This window comes from Macaca nemestrina, chromosome 7 (genome assembly GCF_043159975.1).
Source record: "Macaca nemestrina isolate mMacNem1 chromosome 7, mMacNem.hap1, whole genome shotgun sequence".
NCBI lineage: Eukaryota > Metazoa > Chordata > Mammalia > Primates > Cercopithecidae > Macaca > Macaca nemestrina.
In genome coordinates, this window is record NC_092131.1 from 41,343,728 (window position 1) to 41,364,378 (window position 20,651).

At 33.8% G+C, this 20,651-nt stretch overlaps 1 protein-coding gene across 27 annotated transcripts in view; it reads right to left on the minus strand.

Moving 5' to 3' along the window:
- Positions 1-20,651, minus strand: part of LOC105472850 (gephyrin) — a 737,491-nt gene that overhangs the window by 545,824 nt on the left and 171,016 nt on the right. For all 27 annotated transcript variants that reach the window (XM_071099297.1, XM_071099293.1, XM_071099295.1 and 24 more), the window contains exon 2: positions 9,526-9,604. In XM_071099297.1, coding sequence (XP_070955398.1) covers positions 9,526-9,604 — 79 coding nt within the window. The remainder of the gene's footprint in view (positions 1-9,525; positions 9,605-20,651) is intronic.

A 20,651-nucleotide genomic window follows, 5' to 3' on the forward strand; every position in this document is an offset into this window, starting at 1 on the left:
CTTTACCTAGATATAGATACAGATACATATTTGAGTAGTACAGGCCAAAATTATCTTGTTTCTTAAAAGGCAATACAGTTACATGTTGCTTAACAACAGTGATACATTCTGAAAAATGCATCCTTAGGCAATTTTCTCATTGTGCAAACATCATAGAGTATACTTATGCAAACCTAGGTGTTATAGCCACTATACATCTTTGGAAGCTCACTGGAGAAGCATACTTATGCAGACTTTTCATTAGCAAACTTCTTTGCCTGCCTGTTTGATTTCTTCCCAACCCACAGTCAATAATCTTCCAATGAAAATTCCATACAGGAGTTCACATCCAGAACTCAACTGCCATTATTCTATTGAGGTTTTTCATTTGCAGCTATTAAATCTCACTTTCAGTCTCACAGTCTCTTTAGTCTCATTCTTCAGATTATCAACAAGAATCAAAACTAAAGGAAACCAAAAAGTTTATTCCTCCTCCTATATACAAAAATTAATAAAATATTTTAAGTATATCATGAGAGAACAATTAATAAAAAATCATACTTATTGGCAATACAGAAAAAATGTTTTCAAACATTTTAATGCCAGTGCCTAGGAGACCAGTACTTAGATATATTCAGCATATTTTCGATAAAATTAACAACAAAAATTAAAATCAATGTGGTAACAAAAACAATGAAATCAAAACTAAGACTGAGGTGGAAACAGCACAATGCCTGGTTGTCAGGTGGCCCATTACTATGTGGTTTTATAACTTTGGATAAATCACAACTTAGTGGAGCTTTAATTTTTTACAACTCTAAATTGGAAAGAGTTAAATCAATTGAAATGACTCCTGTATAGAAAAGAAAATTTCAAAAGTGGTGTGGCAAAAAGACCCTAAGGTGACCCTCAATGATTCCACCTCCTCTTATTCACACTTTTGTGTAATTCCAGCCCCTGAGTATGGATAAAATGTATGACTTGCGTCTAACCAACAGAATATCCAAAGGTGATGGTATGCATTCCCATGGTTAAGTAACATTATGTAGCAAACGTGATAGGAGCTGTGGACAGTAACTAGCCAAAGGGCAGTGTTTTAGTGATAACGGCATTAATTCATTCATCAGGGCAGAGCTGTCATGATCCAATTACCTCTTAAAGGTTACATCTCTTAACACTGTTGCACTGGGGATTAAGTTTCCAATGCATGAACTTTGGGGAACACATCCAAAATAGAGTAGGCAGCAAAAGGTCCTCAGAGTCAAACAACCACAAAGATAGGAATTTTGTCAACAATATTAATAAGTTTAGATATAATTCTTCCCCAGACAAGTCTACAGATGAAAATGCAACCCAACCAAAACCTTGATTCCATTCTTGGGAGATACTGAGAAGAGCATCCAGTTCAGTTTTGCCCCAAATCCTGACTCTTGGAAACTCTGAGATAATAAATGTGTGTTGTTTTCAGCCACTAAGTTTATAATAATTTGTTACACAGCAATATAAAATACAAGTAGACAATGCAATCATAGATATCAAAACTTTGTTTTATACATTCATATTAACCTCCCACACTCTCGTTCACTTCCAACTAAAGTGGGTTTCAAGCAGCATGACATATTCATGGAGTACATTCTTTCTCATAATGAGCTTTTCTTTCTACCCCCTGCTCCTTATTTCTTTCCTTCCTTTCTTCCTCACACTTTCTTTTCTTCTATTTATTTTTTTAACAAAAGCTTCATTTTAAGGACTTCATCCTCTTGGAACACTTCAATAGTGCTCTCATTAAACTTTGGTATATCTCTAAAATAATACTCCTCAGTTAAGATATAATGAAATGAGGAGAATGTTTGACTTCTTTTTCCTTTTTAGTTTATAGTGGCGAAGTTCCTCTTTTAAAATAGAAAGTATAGAGAAACAGAAATAACCTGTTGTTATTCCATCTGCTGTCTAGCAAGTTGTAATTAAAGTAATAAATTCATCTGTGTTACTTCATATGTGTGTATTATTATATAGTCAACAATATCAGCAAATAGCAAACTATTATCAATTAACTGACATATCTAGTCCTTTAAAATTATTACAGATAATATTACCAACATCTATCTGACATACCATGTAAAGGCAAACGTGGTAAAAATTCTTGTCAATGCATAAGATCTTACTTAAATTAACAACAAAGAATCAATACAGTGGACATTTCTTAATTTCTATCACTCTTTCTTTTGAGGATCACCTTCTCCCCCAGTTACTTACAGTATTCCAGCATTTTGACAACAGGCATATCTGTTCCATGACTAGTCAACCAAAATAGCCTATGTTGCGGCCAGAGTGATTGGCTGAGGTGTGGGCACATGAAAAGATTAATGAAATTATTACTTTTCCATGGTAAGGAAGGAAATTACAGTAAGTTAGCAGCCATATTCCTGGTTTAATGAAGAAAGCCTGACTACCATAAATGAGACTAAGACCAAAAAGATAAGAATAAGTGATGGTACAGGATGAGAGAAACAGGCCCACTTGTACAAAACTCTTAATTCTATTCCTTGAAGTTCCCACAACTGACCTAAATCTGAAGTTTTTTTCCTTATTCTGTGAGAAATATTCCTAAATTTCATAAGCCAATCACTACTGATTTGCTTTTTAAGCTAGTTTGAATTAGGTTTCTGTACCCTGAAAATGAAAGAATCAACTAAAATGATACATTATTTCATTAAAAAAATTTTAAATACTAGACTGGTTATCTGTATGCTTTAAGCAGAAAACCTGGATATTATCCGTCTTTAATCATAAGTTTGCTGATTATAGGAACAATGTCTGTTAAACCTGATTGCTAAAGAACATAAGAATCTACTAATGCTTTTAAATAAAGTATAAAATGAACAAACTCATTAAATGTTAAACATATATCCCCAAGAATAGAGGAAAATGAAGAAATGTCCTCTTAAAAGCAAAGTATATCTTTGGATTTACAGTCCTGATATAGAACAGTACCATAACACCATAGTACCAGCCTAGACTAAACTGTATTGTCCCAATATACACCTCATAGACCAATAAATACATAACCTAGGTAGCACCAAAAAAAAAAGCTGATTAAATGTAATAAAAAACTTACAGTTAGAGCTATTATTATTACAAACAAGACAGCTTTGGTAGCTGTCTTAGATTTGGAAGAACTATTGGTAGCAGAGCAAAATGAAAAATCAGTAATGACCTGCCATTAAAAAACGCATTTTTATATCCAATGAAATTTATCTACAGGGAAACAAAGAATAACAATATAAAAACTCTCCTATTTTGTTTAACAAAGGTTAAAATTCTCAAAGACACCTTAATATGAAAACTTTATAAATAGTCCATAAAAAGCAATAACTAAATTCATCTATCTGAAAATGCAATATGAAAATGCACATCCCTACAGAAAATAACCTCTTCAGAAACCACTATTTATCCTCTGCTGACTGGCATATTAAAGAAACTCAATTCACCATAGCAACCTATCTTAACACCAGAAGATAAATATATGATAAATTTAGAGATGACTGCTTTCCAGACAGCAATCCTGACTTTCCTTCATATTTAATGGCATGATCCAAGGGCCCAAAATATCATTTAATCAGACTGCAGTGTGAAGATAAGTGCACTCAAAGAGATGAGCCTGTGTTTCAGGACCAACAAAATATTAAAGATTCTATTACAGGTGGTAAAATAAGTAAAGTAGTACATAAAGGTAAATAAAATTTTTGTGTCTACAAAATTTACAATTAGATACAACGACTTTGTCCAATTTTATCTTTGTTCTTAAATATAAAATGCCATAATTAAGTATAAATGATGTATAGTAACAAAATAACGTTTCAACTAGAAGGTGGTGGTGGTTTTTAAATCAGTGAGCTATATTTTCAAGCTGATAACTTCCAGTGAAAAAAAATTTCTTTTTCCGAAAAGCAATCTTTTACAATGAGGTATAATAAGAGTAACAGAAATACAAGTCAAACAATACAAACAGGAAAGATGAACTAATTAAAATTCTATGGTTACAAAATTACAATGGACTTATTTGCGCTTTATAGTCTTTGTAATCACAGTGAAGATAATTTCTAGTTTACGTAAACACAGTTACTATAAGTAACACAGTTTTATACAATTTACTGCACAATATACATTATCAAAACAGTCAAATATATAAAACACCTTTTTTTCTTTACTCTCTTGATTACTTGCATGAAAGTCTTTTTTTTTTTTTTTTTTGGAGATGGAGTTTCAGTCTTGTTGTCCAGGATGGAATGCAGTGGTGTGATCTCAGCTCACTGCAACCTCTGCCTCTCAGATTCACGCAATTCTCCTGCCTCAGCCTCCCAAGTAGCTGGGATTACAGGCATCCACCACCACGCCCAGTTAATTTTTTGTAGTTTCAGTAGAGACAGAGTTTCACCATGTTAGCCTCGCTGGTCTCAAACTCCTAACCTTAGGTGATCCACCCACCTCAGCTTCCCAAAGTGCTGGGATTATAGGCATGAGTCACCATGCCTGGCAATGAAAGTCATTATTAAAGACAAGATGTGAAGAAGCAAGTAAAGTTCATTTAAAAACATCAAGAACATATCACTTCATGCCCATTAGGATAACTACAATTTAAAAAAATAAGTGTTGGTGAGGACATTGAGAAATTAGAAGCCTGACAGACATTGCCAGTGGAGCTGTATAATGGTGCAGCTGCTACAGAAAATAATATGGTGGTCCTTCCAAAAAAAAAAAAAAAAATGAATATAGAATTACCATATGATCCAGTAATTCTACTTCTGGGTATATATCCAAAAGAATTGAAATCAGGATCCAAAAAGATATTTGTACACTCATGTTCATAAGAACACTGCTCACAGCAATAAAAAGGGGAAAGCAACCCAAGTGTTCACTGATGGATGAATGGATAAACGAAATTTCGTATATACCTACAATGGAAAATGTGTCCTATTTGACTCTAAAGAAATATCCTTATAGTCAAATAATATCCTGCATTCTGAATGATAACATTCAGAGATGGCCAATTCTTCCATGAAGAATTCATTTAAAAAAATTCTTCCTCTAGCCATCTTACACAGCACACATCTAAAATGGTCCTAAATTTGTAAGAGCCTTTGCAAATTAAATAAAGTGAGACACATTCCACGTGTACACAATCAGCATCATCATCATAAATAGTACAAACAGATTTCTCTAGTTGTCATTCTTATGCTTTCTTTTTCTTTTGATTTCTAACTTTTTTCTTTTTTGTGATTCCTAACTTTTAATAATATTTATAAATGAGTCTGAGTTCAAATAATTATGCTAGCTTATAAATAAGCAATAAGAAATCTAAAGCATAAATATGGTAATATGTTGTATTTCTTATCTGCAGCACATAGTACATGGAGATTTGAAAGTATGTTTAAGAATTACCTCTATAGAGAATACAACTGAATACAATCCAAAATAATGTACTTTATATAGAGTACCTCTTTTGCATATAATACTATCTCTCCAGAAGAAACACAAATGATTTAATAACTTCCATAGTACGTATTTCTCCACTTGAAAAATAATCTCACACTAAGAATAACTTCTTATATGCATGAAAATTATGTAGCATATTAGATAAGTTTCTAATACAGAGATAACATCAAGTTACACTTGATAACACTTTCAATGCGCTACTGAGACCACAACTATAGCAAGAGTTCTTATAACACAACTCAAATTGATAAATGATACATATAGCAGAGGAAATCAACATCAAAATATTTATAACCATAAATAGAAGATGAGCTACTAAAACAGTCACATTGTTACACTGTTTATTTCAAAATTAAGCATGCATGAAAATTACTAATTCAAACAAACCCTTAGGCACATTGATCAGCAAAAAGTGAATGTCAAGTTCCTCTGCTTGCTCTTACACTCAACACCTACAGGACTGTGATAGAAACAAGTATTCTTAGAGTAACTACCCAAATAAAAGAGTTTGTCAGGTATTCCCTTAACCTCAATCTTGCCACAAGTCACATTCTGCTCCTATGATTACAACAGTTGAAAAGTTAGTAGCTAGACCAGAAAGACTTGCTTAGAGATTCATAACTTTCTCATATTTTTTTCTCCCATGGCATCTCTCTGTCATGTTCACACAATAGCTCACTCGGTTCATTCAAGCCCAGTAACAAGTCTTACTACAATGGCAGTAAAATCTTGGAGTTTGTACCATACAGTTTAAGTAAATTACAGAGTATCTATCATTGTTCCATTAGCCTGACACAGATTTAGAGTATGAATTAGTCAGTTTAGGTTCTGCACTTTCAATCTCTGACACAGTAAGCCCCTCATCTAGCTCTGACTACTCTTGGTTTAAACACTGTTTTATATCATATATTCTTAATAAAACTCATTAGAGTTTTATTTCTGTACTTTGTCTACAGAAATTCTGTATCAGCTCATTTATCTAATTAAGATATATAATACACTTCTCTGAGTATCAATATTGACTAGATAAGCCTGGGTTTTCCTTAGCCTAATTTTTCTTGCTCTATTATTCTGTCTTCCTTTCTAACAGTATTGGGGCTAAAATTCTTAATTCTTATTTATCATCAACACCTTTCAGTATCAGCAGCTCAAGTGGGTGAATCATAATACGAATCTACCAGGCACATTAACATACAAAGCATTCACTCAACACACATCTTATTCTAATAATTTTTATATGGAACATGTATTAAAATGACATGTATACAATTTTAATAACCATCAGACTAGTCTGGAGTAGTTATCAAATGACAATAATTTTTTGAGGAGGAGTTTTTTTTTGTTTTGTTTTTTGAGACGGAGTCTCGCTCTGTCACCCAGGCTGGAGTGCTGCCGGGCGATCTCAGCTCACTGCAAACTCCGTCTCCGGTTCATGCCATTCTCCCGCCTCAGCCTCCGAAGTAGCTGGGACTACAGGCACCTGCTACCACACCTGGCTAATTTTTTTTGTATTTTTAGTGGAGACGGGGTTTCACTGTGTTAGCCAAGATGGTCTCGATCTCCTGACCTCATGATCCACCCACCTTGGCCTCCCAAAGTGCTGGGATTACAGGCGTGAGCCACAGTGTCCGGTCGAAGAGGAGATTTTTGTAAAAACAAAACAAAAGTATTTCTGATATACTTCCTATTCAATGTTGCAACATAAACAATTCAACTCCATGTAGGACCATCTAGTATACCTGAATCAATGAAATGTAGTGAACATTTATGTCAAGAGTCTGAGACAGAAAAGAGACACCTAGCTTTAAAAAAAAAATCCTCACCTACAATGTACATACTAAATGAATACTGCAATCAGACAGGAACTCAGAATAAAATATTTCCCATCATAACAACACATGAATATGAGTATATACATATATATATATATTTCCACATTGGGCATTTTTTTTTCTAGAAGATTTTACCTAATGGGAATATATCTTTAAAATACGAATTCAAGTCATCAATAGTATATTCTGACAGTTCTTAATAAAGAAAAAATTCCTTAGAAAGTCAAGCAGGCAGGAGCAAAAACAAACTCTCCATGAATGTTGACATTCTTATATACTAGACTAATCCAAGAGGATAATGGCGGGTTAAGAGAATGATGCTATATTAAGATATTTCTGGCTGTTTTAATAAAGGTACACTGAGAATTATTTTGTCCTTCCAATGAAGTGGTCTGAGATGAATTTTTTTTTTAAGAATACTAAAATTAAATATAGAATTTAGTGGTAGGTTGAATGATGAATGTTACTCTACATTCCAGGAAGAAGCAACAAGTTTTCTCAAAACAAGACAATTGATTATTATAATCCATTATTCAAGTGTAATTCTTCAAATCTTTTGTATAATTGGAGTTCATATGAGCAAGTTTTTTTCATCATATTGCTGCATTAAACAGATATACAGTCTTATTTTACTAAAATATATCTTACAAATAATACAATAATAATTTTTTTTTTTTAGATGGAGCCTCGCTCTGTCGCCCAGGCTGGAGTGCAGTGGCGCAATCTCGGCTCACTGCAACCTCTGCCTACCGGGTTCAAGAGATTCTCCTGCCTCAGCCTCCCAAGTAGCTGGGACAACAGGCGCACACCACCACGCCCAGCTAATTTTTGTATTTTTTGTAGAGACGGGGTTTCACCATGTTGGCCAGGATGGTCTCAATCTCCTGACCTCTTGATCCACCCACCTCGGCCTCCTAAAGTTCTGGGATTACAGGCATGAGGCACTGCACCCAGCCAATAATCTATTTTATTCATTCAAACAAGCAAAGTCTTTTGAGGAAACTGTAAAGTTTCCACCCATATCCATAAGGAAAGTAGAACTCTTAATAATGCAATTAAATGTTATTCACTAGGTATATTTACATCCAAACGGAATCGTTACATTGTTGGTTAAATTTTCACAGGACTCAAAGGACAGCTGTCTATCTTCATAGAGATAAAAATCAAGGAGGAGGAATATTCACAATCCTTTTGAGTTAGAAAAAGAAAGATCGAGAAAAGAAAAAAATGGAGAGAGGTAGACTTGGAAATGCATTCTGAACTCATGACATTATATATGAACTTTGATATTCAATACATTTTCAGCACTCTCATATTTTTTAACATGAGTAGTCAATCATTAAAGAATCAATAATCTTCAAGATATTCTTGTGTTTATTCCTCACAAAATTCTCAATGACTTATTAGTGAATCCTGTGGGAGGGTAGATTACATGTGATCTGGGAGATGGATTTCCTATAAGGACACATTTAATTGTATGCATTATATGTGTCATTAAAGAAGGCACCTGGCAGCGTTCAATTTTCTTTACTCTGCTTCACAGGCTTAACTAGTTTTAATAATTTTTTAATAAACAGTATTATTGGGAAGGTGTGTTCATAGATAGTATGCATATTTATCAGTAAATATAAAACTGTAAAAAAATTCATGAAATAGAAAGTGACATTACTGTAGAAAAATGTATTAGAAAGATATGCTAATAAAGAATGGGACTGACTGATGAGCAAAAAAATTAAAAACTGAAATCTATAAAACTCCTCAAATTCCTGTGCCATATGTAAAACATTAGAAATATATCTAACATATTCAAATGTATATTGTTATCACAAATAACTACTTTATATTTCTAATTATAATTACAAATAATTGCTATAAATAATATATTCAAAAAACTTCAAATTGTTGTAAACAAATTCAATCTGTCTTTCCCAAGCAAATCAACTACTAATCATCTTCCTTGGCTAGTAGCTACTGCCACATTGGCTAGATATTATCAGCCATCAGCATTCTTCCTTGAAAATTGATCATTAATCATGACATCATTCCTTCTAAAATCTATTCTATTTCTAAAAAGAAACTTTTCTGTCAGACTTCAATACATGCAAAACAGTATTAGAAAAGAAAAAATTGTTGTACCTTAAATAAGTTTTCAGATAAAACTCTTTTGAGAGAAGGAACACTAATAATTTATACTTAATACTGAAAGCAAAATACTCACAAAGAAGGATCTTGTACGAGATCTTTGAGATTTATCCCACTGCGATCTTCTGCAAGATTCCTGAAGCAACTATCACTCACTAAATAAGAATGGGGAAAAGAAAAAAAAATTAATTTTTGTTTACATTTCATTTAAGCTGTTGCTGACCAAAAGACATTTTGAAATGAAAAATGGCTTTTTTTTAAAATTTTTCACCAAATATTAATATTGGTTTATTTATAGGCCTGGTGAATTTAGCAACAAATGTTAATATTCTAAACCAGCCAACATTTCAATAACAATCCACTACTTTAAGCACACCAACTCTATATAAATACATTATATAAAATAATAAACATATCGGTCTAAATTTTGTTCTTACTGTTACAAGATTAATTTACTAGTACACAGTAGCAAGTCATTGCCCCACAACAACTAGGAAAAAAAGAGACAAACTACAAAATCATATTTTTAAAAATATTGGTGAGCAATGGAAATAAAAAGGATAAACTAAATTTGCAGGATGATTGATGATTAATATCTCTTAAGTCAGTTAATCCTGCTGATTATTTTAATTTCTGGAAGGATTTGCCATTTAGACACAGGCTAGATAAGAAAGAAGGACACTACTAGGGAAAAGAAAAACCAGCACAGCTCTTGATAATTTGTAAGCTGGCATGAAAAACTGGAACCTGATGAAGCCCAAAATTACAGACAGTTTTCTCCCTGAAAAATTTGCTGAGTGCCAGAATTACCTAAGAAGATTTGGGGCAGCAGTTGGGAGAATAGGCCATGGGGCCAATAATAATCCCTGTAATGTTGTGGTGATTAGAAGTCAAAGTCACACTAGAACAGATGGAGCCTACCACTGTGAGGATAAAATTTTAATAGGTCTTCCCACAAGATATTTGCTCTCAACCAAAAGCATCCCCTTAGTGGGTGGGGAGCAGGAGGAAATGAGTAAAGTGAGCAGGACCAGAAAGGTAGAGTAAAATCTCCAACAATTTTACAGTATATAAATACAAAGTCACCAGACAGAATAGTCTGCAACACAACAGCTCTTGTCATTAGGACATTTAAAATCAAAGGCATTCTAAGTGTATCAAAAGCTGCCACCCAAACTTGATGCAGTAAGATTCATAATTGAGTTGAGGTGATTAGCACTTGATCTTATCTTTCTAATACAGAATTGAAGAAAAATAATATTTAGTTCAATTTCTGCTGCTCTATTTTAATCAATATTTGGTATACGATAAAAATTACAAGGTATGGAAAGGGGCACAAATGTGACTAACAATCAAGGGAAAAGAGAATAAATATAAGCAGACCCACAGATGATATAAAGTTAGAAGACAAGGACTTTAAGAAAGATCTTCAAAGTAGATGAAAAAAGGAAAACTTCAACCAAGAATGAAAATCTATTTTAAAAATTAAATAATGATTTTATATCTGAAAAACACTATCTGCAATAAAGCAGTTGGTGGGTGGGTTTTACAACTGACTGAATATAGCAAAGCACAGATTAGTGAATTTGAATATAGGCCAGCAGAAAAATATCCACACTGAAGCAGAGCATGAAAAAAATGAAATGAACAGAGCATAAGAGATATGTGGGAATTAAACACTTTAACACAAATACAATTCCAGTTAGAATAAAGTAGACAGAAAGTGAGGAGAAACAATACTTTCAGAAAAAGTTAAAAATTGCTGAGACTAGCCTAAAACTGATACAATATATTAACATTCTGACTTGGGAAGTATGGCAAACACCACACTGGCAAAGGTGAAAAAAACCACAATCAACACTCAAAATGCTGAAAATCAAAGATAACAAGAACACTTTAATAACAGTCAGAGGGAGAAAAAAGACATATCACTTTCAAAAGAAAAACAAGAAAACCTAAAGATGAGTTTTTAACACAAACTATCAAATCCAGAAGACAATGGGACAATATGTTTAAAATACTTGAGAAAAATTATGAATCCAAGTTGTACCTTGATAAAATATCCATCTAAAAATGAAGGCACCCATGTGTGCCACTTGTGAACTCAAAGATTGGCTCAACCAAGACCTGCTACAACTACAGTCGGTGCGCAAACAGGGAGTCTGAGGGCCTGAGGGGTGGCCCACCCAGTGCGCACCACAAATGATGACCTCATGAACTCCAGTGGTAAGGCCACCATGTGCCTCCAATAACCACCCAGGAGCCCAAGAACCAACCCACTGCTAACACTGCCAGCAACTGTGCACAACCCTTAGGAGCCAAAGAACAACCCAACAAATATCCCTGTCCCCAGACAAGTCTTGTCGCTGACTCCATGAACAACCTCACCTGAACCCTCTTGGGAAACTGCAGACACAGCTAACATTATTTACAGCCAAAGTAATCATACAGAGACTACACTAATGCAACCACCTGAACCAAAGCCAAAACACTCTACCCAAATGACACTATAGATATGACTACAGAAAAAAGTTTACCTAAAAAAGCAAATCCAGAAAACTGAAAGAAGAAATTGCTAAACATATACACAGTTATAAATGTAGGGATGCAAGACACACGAAAAAGGAAATATGACACTGCCATAGAAATACAATAATTATCCAATAACAGAGCCCCCAAAAGAAAATCTATGAAATACCTGAAAAAAATTTAAATAATAACCTTTCAAAACTCAGTAGATACAAAAGAACACAGACAGAAAATATACATAAATCAGAAAAAAAAAACAACCTGGTGATCTAAATGAGAAATTAAATAGAATGTCATAAAAAACAACTACTAAACAAATTCTGGAACTGAAGAATTCAACAATTAAAATAAAAAAATACACTTGAAAGCTTCAACAATCAAATAGATCAAGCAGAAAATAATTTTAGTACTTGAAGACGGGTTTTTAAAAATAACCCAGTCAGACAAAACGAAAAAAAAGATTAAAAAAAAAATGAATAAACCTTTATGACATGGGAAACCATCAAGTAAATATTCACATTTTGTGAATTATAGAAGGAAATGAGTGTAGAAAAGGCATAGAAAACTTATTTGGTAAAATAATAGCTGACAACTTCCCAAAGCTTTAGAGAGAGACATCAAGATCCAGAAAGGTCAAATATCCCCAAAATACTCAATTCAAAAATGTCATCTCTGAGACACATATCTCTCAAACTGCCAAGAGTCAAAGACAAAGAAATAATTCTAAAAACAGCAAAAAGCATCAAGTTACATATAAGGGAATCCCCTTCAGACTAACAGCAGATTTCTCAGCAGAACGATTATAAGCCAAGAGAGAAAAAAAAATGGTTTAAGCAAAGTACTAGAACAAAAAAAACCTACTGATTAATAATACTATACCCAACAAAGTTACCTTCAAAAATGTGCATCCAAATGGATCTAAAGAGGGCTTACAGACCATATTTGGTCCAACTGTAGCTGTTGGACCAAATATGGTCTGTAAACCATTTTAGATCCATTTATTGACATCAGCACACAGAACATTCTACAAGATAGACCATATGTTAGGCCACAAGACTGGCCTCAAGAAATTTTCAAAAATCAGTATCATATCAAGTGTCTTCTCAAACTATAATAAAGTAGAATCAGAAATCAGTCACAAGAGGAACTTTTGAAATTCTACAAATACATGGAAATCAAACCATTAATAAGTTTAATAAAGAAAAAAAGAGAAAAGACCCTGAGAAACTTATGGTTCAATGAAGAAATTTAAAAAGACCAAAAAATTTCTTGAAACAAATTAATATAGACACAGCATGCCAAAAACTTATAGTGTACTGAAAAGTAGTACTAAAAGGGAGGTTTACAGCAATAAACACTTAAAACGATTTGAACAATTTCACTTTATCAATCTGACAAAGCATCTCAAGAAACCAGACAAGGAAGAACAAGCCAAACCTAAAGTAAGAAGAAGGAAAGATTAAAGCAGAAATAAATAGAGACAAAAACCCACAAAGGAGCACATGAAACATTGGTTTTATGAAAAGATAAACTATATTTACAAACCAGTAGCTAAACTAATCAAGAAAAAAGGAAGACCCAAATAAGTAAAATCAGAAATAAAAAATGAGACATTACAACTGATACAACAGAAATACAAAGAATCACTAGAAATTATTATGAACAACTACACACTAAGAAATTAGAAAACTTATATTAAATGGATACATTCTTGGACACATATAACCTCACAAATTAAATCAGGAAGAAACAGACAACCTGAGCAGATCAATAATGAGTAACGAGATTAAATCAGCAATAAAAAAGTCTCCCAACAAAAAGCCTAGGACCAAAAAGCTTTAAAAAAAGAACACCTATTTTGCTGAAACTCTTCCAAAAAATTAAAAAGGTGGAAACTCTCCCTAATTCATTCTATGAGGTCAGCAGTACCCAGATACCAAAACCAAACAAGGATGCAACAACAATCACAAAGAAAACTAGAGGTCAATAGCCATGATTAGCATAGATGTAAAAATCCTCAACAAAATACTAGGAATCTGAATCCAACGGCACAACAGAAAAAAAAATACACTATGACTGAGTGGAATTTATCCTAGGTATGCAAGGATGGTTCAACATATGAAAATCAATAGATGTGCTACATCACATCAACAGAATGATAAGATGAAAAACAAATCATATGATCATCTCAAATACAAAGAAAGCATCTGATAAAATTCAACTCCCTTGATAATAAACACTCTAAAAAATTAAGTATAGAAAGATTATACCTAAACACAATAAAAGCCAAATATGAAAAAACCCAGCCAATATCACACTGAATGGAGAAAAGCTAAAAGCCTTTCTTTTAAGAACCAGAACAAGAAAATATATACTTTTACAACTTGTATTTAAGATAGAACTGGAATTCCTTATAAGAAAAATTAGGCCACAAAAGGAAATAAAGTTCATCTAAATTAGAAAAGAGAAAGGCAAATTGTCCCTTTTTGCAGATGACATAATCTTACATGTAAAAAATCCTAAAGATTCCTCAAAAAACTCTAGGAAGAAAAATAACAGAAACTGGGGATTCCAAAATGGGGAGGTTGGGGTGGAAAAACTACCTATTGGGTAAAATATTCACTAGTCAGATGATGGGTAAACTAGAAACCCAAATCCCACCACAATACAATATATATATGTAACAAACCTGCACATATCCCTCCTGAATCTAGAAAAGGATAAAATATCTTAGAACTGCTAAACAAATTCGGCAAAGTTGCAGGATACAAAATCAACATGCAAAAATCACTGATGTTTTTATAGAATAACAAACTAGCTGAAAAAAAAAAAGAGAAAAGCAATCCCATTTGCAATCAATACCTGCTAAAAAGAATAAAATACCTAAATGGTGTTGGAAAATTGGATATTTATATGCAGAAGAATGAAAGTAGATCCTCCTCATCACAAAAAAATCAACTCAAAATGGATTAAAGATTTAAACCTGAGACCTGAAATTACAAAATAACTACAAGAAAGCATATAAGAAATGCTAGGCAAATATTTTAAAGATTTTAAAGGCACAGGCAATTAAAAAAAATAGAAAAATGGAACTATACCAAACTAAAAAGCTTCTGTAGAGCAAAATAAGAAGATCAACAGAGTAAAGAAATATAGTCTGTTGAATGAAAGAAAATATTTGCAAATTATTTACCTGACAAGGGAATAATGTCCAGAATATATATGGAACTCACACAACCCAACATCAAAAAAGCTGATTAAAAACTGGAAAAAGAGGCCGGGAGCAGTGATTCATGCCTGCAATCTCAGTACTTTAGGAGGCCAAGGCAGGCAGATCACGAGGTCAAGAGACCGAGATCATCCTGGCCAACGGGGTGAAACCCCACCTCTACTAAAAATACAAAAATTAGCCGGGCATGGTGGTGCGTGCCTGTAGTCCCCAGCTACTCAAGAGGCTGAGGCAGGAGAATCGCTTGAACTCTGGAGGCAGAGGTTGCAGTGAGCTGATATCGAGCCATTCGACTCCAGCATGGGCAACGAGTAAAACTCTGTTGCAAAAAAACAAAAACAAAAACAAAAAGAAACTGGGAAAAGAATCTGAATAGACATCTCAGAAGAAAACATACAAATAGCCAACAAATATATGAATGAATGCTCAACATCCCTAGCCATCAGGGAAACATAAACCAAAACTGCAATGAGATATCATCTCACCCCAGTCAGAATGGCTACTATAAAAGACCAAAGATAACATATGCTGGTGACGACGAAGAGAAACAAGAACTTATGCATTGTTTGTGGGTATGTAAATTAGTACGGCCATTATGAAAAACAGTATGGAGATTCCTCAAAAAGTAAAAATATAATTACCATCTGATCCAGCAATCACACTAATAGGCATTTATGAAAAAGCAAGGAAATCACGTATGTCAAAGGGATACTTATACTCCCATGTTTACTACAGCATGATTCACAATATCCAAGATATGGAATCAAACTAAACATACATCAACAGATGAATGGATAACGAGAATGATGTGGCATATATACAAAATTGATTGCTATTCAATCATAAAAATAACAGAGAGAGAGAGAATTAAATCCAGTCATAGGCAGCAACATGGATCAGCCTGGAGGACCTTATGTTATGTCAAATAAGTCAGAAAGATAAATACTGCAATGTTCTCAGGCATATGTAGTATCCATTAAAAAGAAAAAGAGGTCACAGAAGTAGAGAGTAGAATTATGGTTGCGAGGCTTAGAAGGGGAGTGAGTAGGGAAGGATGGGAAGAGGCTGGTTAATGAACATAAACTTAAAGCTAGATAAGAGTAAGGACTGGGCGCAGTGACTCACACCCATAATCCCAGCACTTTGGGAGGCCGAGGCAGGCGGATCACGACGTCAGGAGATAGAGACCATCCTGGCTAACGTGGTAAAACTCCGTCTCTACTAAAAATACAAAAAATTAGCCGGGCGTGTGGCGGGCGCCTATAGTCTGAGGCAAGAGAATGGCGTGAACCTGGGAGGTGGAGCTTGTAGTGAGCCAAGATCGTGCCACTGCACTCCAGCCTGGGCAACACAGCAAGACATCCTCTCAAAAAAAAAAATTGGAGTAAGTTCTAGCCTTTATAGTACTGTAGTATAAATATGGTTGACTAGAATTTATTGTATATTTTCAAAAAACTAGAAGAGAAGGTTTTGAATGCTCACAGTAAAAAGAAATGATAAGTGTTTGAGATTATGGATATGCTAAATACCCTGATTTTATAATTACACACTGTGTAAATGTATTGAAATATCACTCTGTAGACCATAAATATGTACAATTACTATATGTCAGCTAAAAATAAAGGCAAAATGTGAAGGTGAAATAAAGACTTTCTAGGAGAGTAAAAAAATTGGCTAATTTGCTGCCAGGAGCCCTGACATACAAGAAATGTTAAAAGAAGTTCTTCAGAAAGAAGAAAAAGATTATCAGTCAGAAACTAAGATATTCTTAAATAAAAAGAAGTTCTTCAGAAAGAAGAAAAATGATTATCAGTCAGAAAATAAGATATTCTTAAATAAAGTGCATTAGAGAACAAATAAATGAAGGTAAAGTAAAAACTTTTCTTTTTCCTAATTTATCTAACATAATAGTTTGTTCAAAATAATAATAGCAACAATGTATATGATTATGTAGGCTTATATATACACATATTCTTCTGCATGTTTTATAAAGTTAAATGAATTTCAGTAAGGATACACTGGGTGGAAGAGAGGAATTAGGATTATTTTCTCACACTACTTGTAAATATAGTGTTATTGGACTTGGTTTAGTTGAAATGTATATTAAAAACTCTAGGATGACCATTAAAAAATAAAAACAGGCAGGGCGTGGTGGCTCATGCCTGTATTTCCAGCACTTTGGGAGGCCGAGGTGGGCAGATCATGAGTTCAGGAGATCAAGACCATCCTGGCTAACACAGTGAAACCCCGTTTCTACTAAAAATACAAAAAGTTACCTGGGCGTGGTGGCACGCACCAGTAGTCCCAGCTACTAAGGAGGCTGAGGCAGGAGAATCGCTTGAACCCAGGAGGTGGAGGTTGCAATAAGCCGAGATCACGCCACTGTACTCCAGCCTGGGCGACAGAGCCAGACTCTGTCTCAAAAAAATAATAAAAATAAAAAAATAAAAACAGAGGCATAACTGATACGCTATGACAAAAGAGAAATTCAAATTATATAAAATATTTAATTAGAAACACAAAAGGCAGAAGAGTAGGAGACAAAACAAGAACAAAGGTCAAAGGCAACAAATAAAAACGTTTAAAATATGGTAGATATTAATTCACCTACATCAATAATGATGTTGAATGTCAATGGTCCGAATGTAACAATTAAAAAACAGAGATTGTCAGGGTAGATTAAAAAAATAAGGTCCAACTATATGTTTGGTACCAAAAAATCCACTTCAAATATAAAAATACTTACAGATAAAAGTGAAAGGATAGAGAAAGAAATGCCATGCTAACACTAATCAAAAGGAAGTGAGAGTAGCTATATTAATTGCAGACAACAGATTTCAAAGCAAGAAAAGTTTTGAGGCATAAAGAGTGGCAATATATTACAATAAAGGGATGAATTTTCCAAGAAAAAATAACAGTCTTTAGCATATATACACCTAACAACGGAACATCAAAATACACGAGGAAAAAACTGATAGAAGTGCAAGGAGTAATAGATGAAACCCCTATTATAGTTGGAGACTAACAATCCTCTATCATAAATGAACAAATCCCACAAGAAAAAAATCAATAGGGATATAGCTGAACTCAACAGCACTAATAATCAATTTGATATACTGTCATCTATTGACGACTTCATCCAATGAGAGCAGAATACACATTATTCTCAAACTAACATGGAACATTCACCAAAACCGACCACATTCACATCTTCCCACAAAATTATAGTGTTGGCTCTCAGACCATAATGGAATTAAACTAGAAATCAGTAACAGGAGAATAAAAGAAGTATCCCTGAATACCTATAGATTAAACAAAACACTTCTAAAGAACAGGTCAAAAATAAATCTGAAAATATATTTAGAAATATTTTTATTTAAATAATTATACCATAATTTATCAAAATGTAAAGGAGGCAGTAAAAGCAGTGCTTAGAGGGAAATTTATAACATTGAATGCATATATTAGAAAAGAAGAAATATTTAAAATTAATAATCTAAGCCTCCACTTTAGCAAACTAGAAATATGAGAGCAAATTAAATCCAAATTAAGCAGAAGCAAAGAACAAAAATTTGAGCAGAAATCAATGCAACTGAAAATGGGAAATCTAAGGAGAAAAATGAATGAAACCAAAAGGTGATTCTTTGATAAAATCAATACACCTCTCGACAAGTTCACTGAAAGCACAAATCACGAATATCAGAAACAAAGAGGAAACATCACTGCAGATGTCATAGACATTAAAGGGATAATAAAGGAATATTATGAACAAGACATGAATCAAGAATTTGATAATCTTGATGGAATAAACCAATTCTTTAAAGACACTATCAAAGTTCACAAAAGAAACAGTTTGAATCAATAATTAATAAGTCTTTATATATATTTAAAAATTCAAAAAGATAAACTGATGTAAAGATTTCATGTTATTAACGTACACAGTCTAAAATTATAAGCCAAAACAATGATTATATGCAAAACTTATGATAGTCATTTAACAACTGTAAACATTGTTTATATTCTAAGTACTTTCAAGCTGTTTTATGCTGTTGAAAGTTAACACATTCTTATTCTGACAAAAGGTAAAGAAGCAAAATCTCCTTTCCTGACAAACAGGCAGCAGATACATTTTCTCGGCTCAAATTACATTTCCAGCCAAATTTTTTGGACCTAACGCAAACTGAAAGGAAACTTCCATTTAACTTTACAACTGAGAACTTTCTACTTCTTATCTTCATTAAGTGATTAATCTGCAATGTAATGACATGCTCAAAGGCATGAAAATTTAACAGAATTCTAAAAATGTATCCCAAATGGTTAACATGCCAAGTTAAATCAAGATAATGGATCAAGATTAGTATGTGCCAATAACAATTTCCATGAAAAGACATTTGCAAGGATAACACACTCCATACAGATTAGCATTAACAGATGAACATGTGCAACTGATTTTGACGAGAGGGAACACAAACTATAAACCCTACTAACTATAAACTCTAAACTGTTATCATCTCCACCATCTTTCATTCTTCATATTAGTAAACACAAATTATAAACATCGTACTCCATTACTATTAGTAAATTTTGATTTCATAAATCAAAAAAATCTAAGAAAATTTGTTTTCTGTCTTGTAAGTACCTAGCTACAATTCTCAATTTTGCCTCTTGGCCCACAACCTAAAATATTTAACATACGGCTTTTTTTTTTTTTTTTTTTTTTTTGAGATGAGATCTTGCTCTGTTGCCCAGACTAGAGTGCAGTGGTGTGATCTCGGCTCACTGCAACCTCCATTTCCTAGGCTCAAGTGATCCTTATGCCTCAGCTTCCCAAGTAGCTGGGACCACAGACGTTCACCACCATGCCCAGCTAAATTTTTCTGTATTTTTGTTAAGACCGGGTTTCGCTGTTGCTCAGGCTGGTTTGAACTTCTAAGCTCAAGCAATCCACCCACCTCGGCCTCCCAAAGTGCTGGGATTACAGGCGTGAGCCACTGTACCTGGCAGAAAAAGTTTACTAACCACTTTTTGACAAGAACCAGTAAAATTATGAGGCATTCTAGAGAACCAGTTAATACTGTAATTTCTGACACATGCATGAATTTAGCATATGCCTATGACTTTCCAGAGAGGATGCAAATTGATTTATGATCTCCTCCACTGTTTTATGTTTCTGGTGAAAGCATATTAAAACTCAAGCTCTACATGAAATCTTCCAAACATCTTCAACCAACCCCACAAAGATTTTCCTACCAATCCTCACCAAAAGGGGTTCACTAGAGATCTACTAGGGAGCCAAAACTAAGATGCCTACAAAGCAGTAACAAGGAAAACCTTCCTCCTCACCTACCAAGGACGCCAAGTAAAAAACCCGACTTCTACCTCGACCTTGGAGCAAAGAGGTAGAGGAACTACTCTCAGATGAAGTGTCAGAATGAGACAGCTAC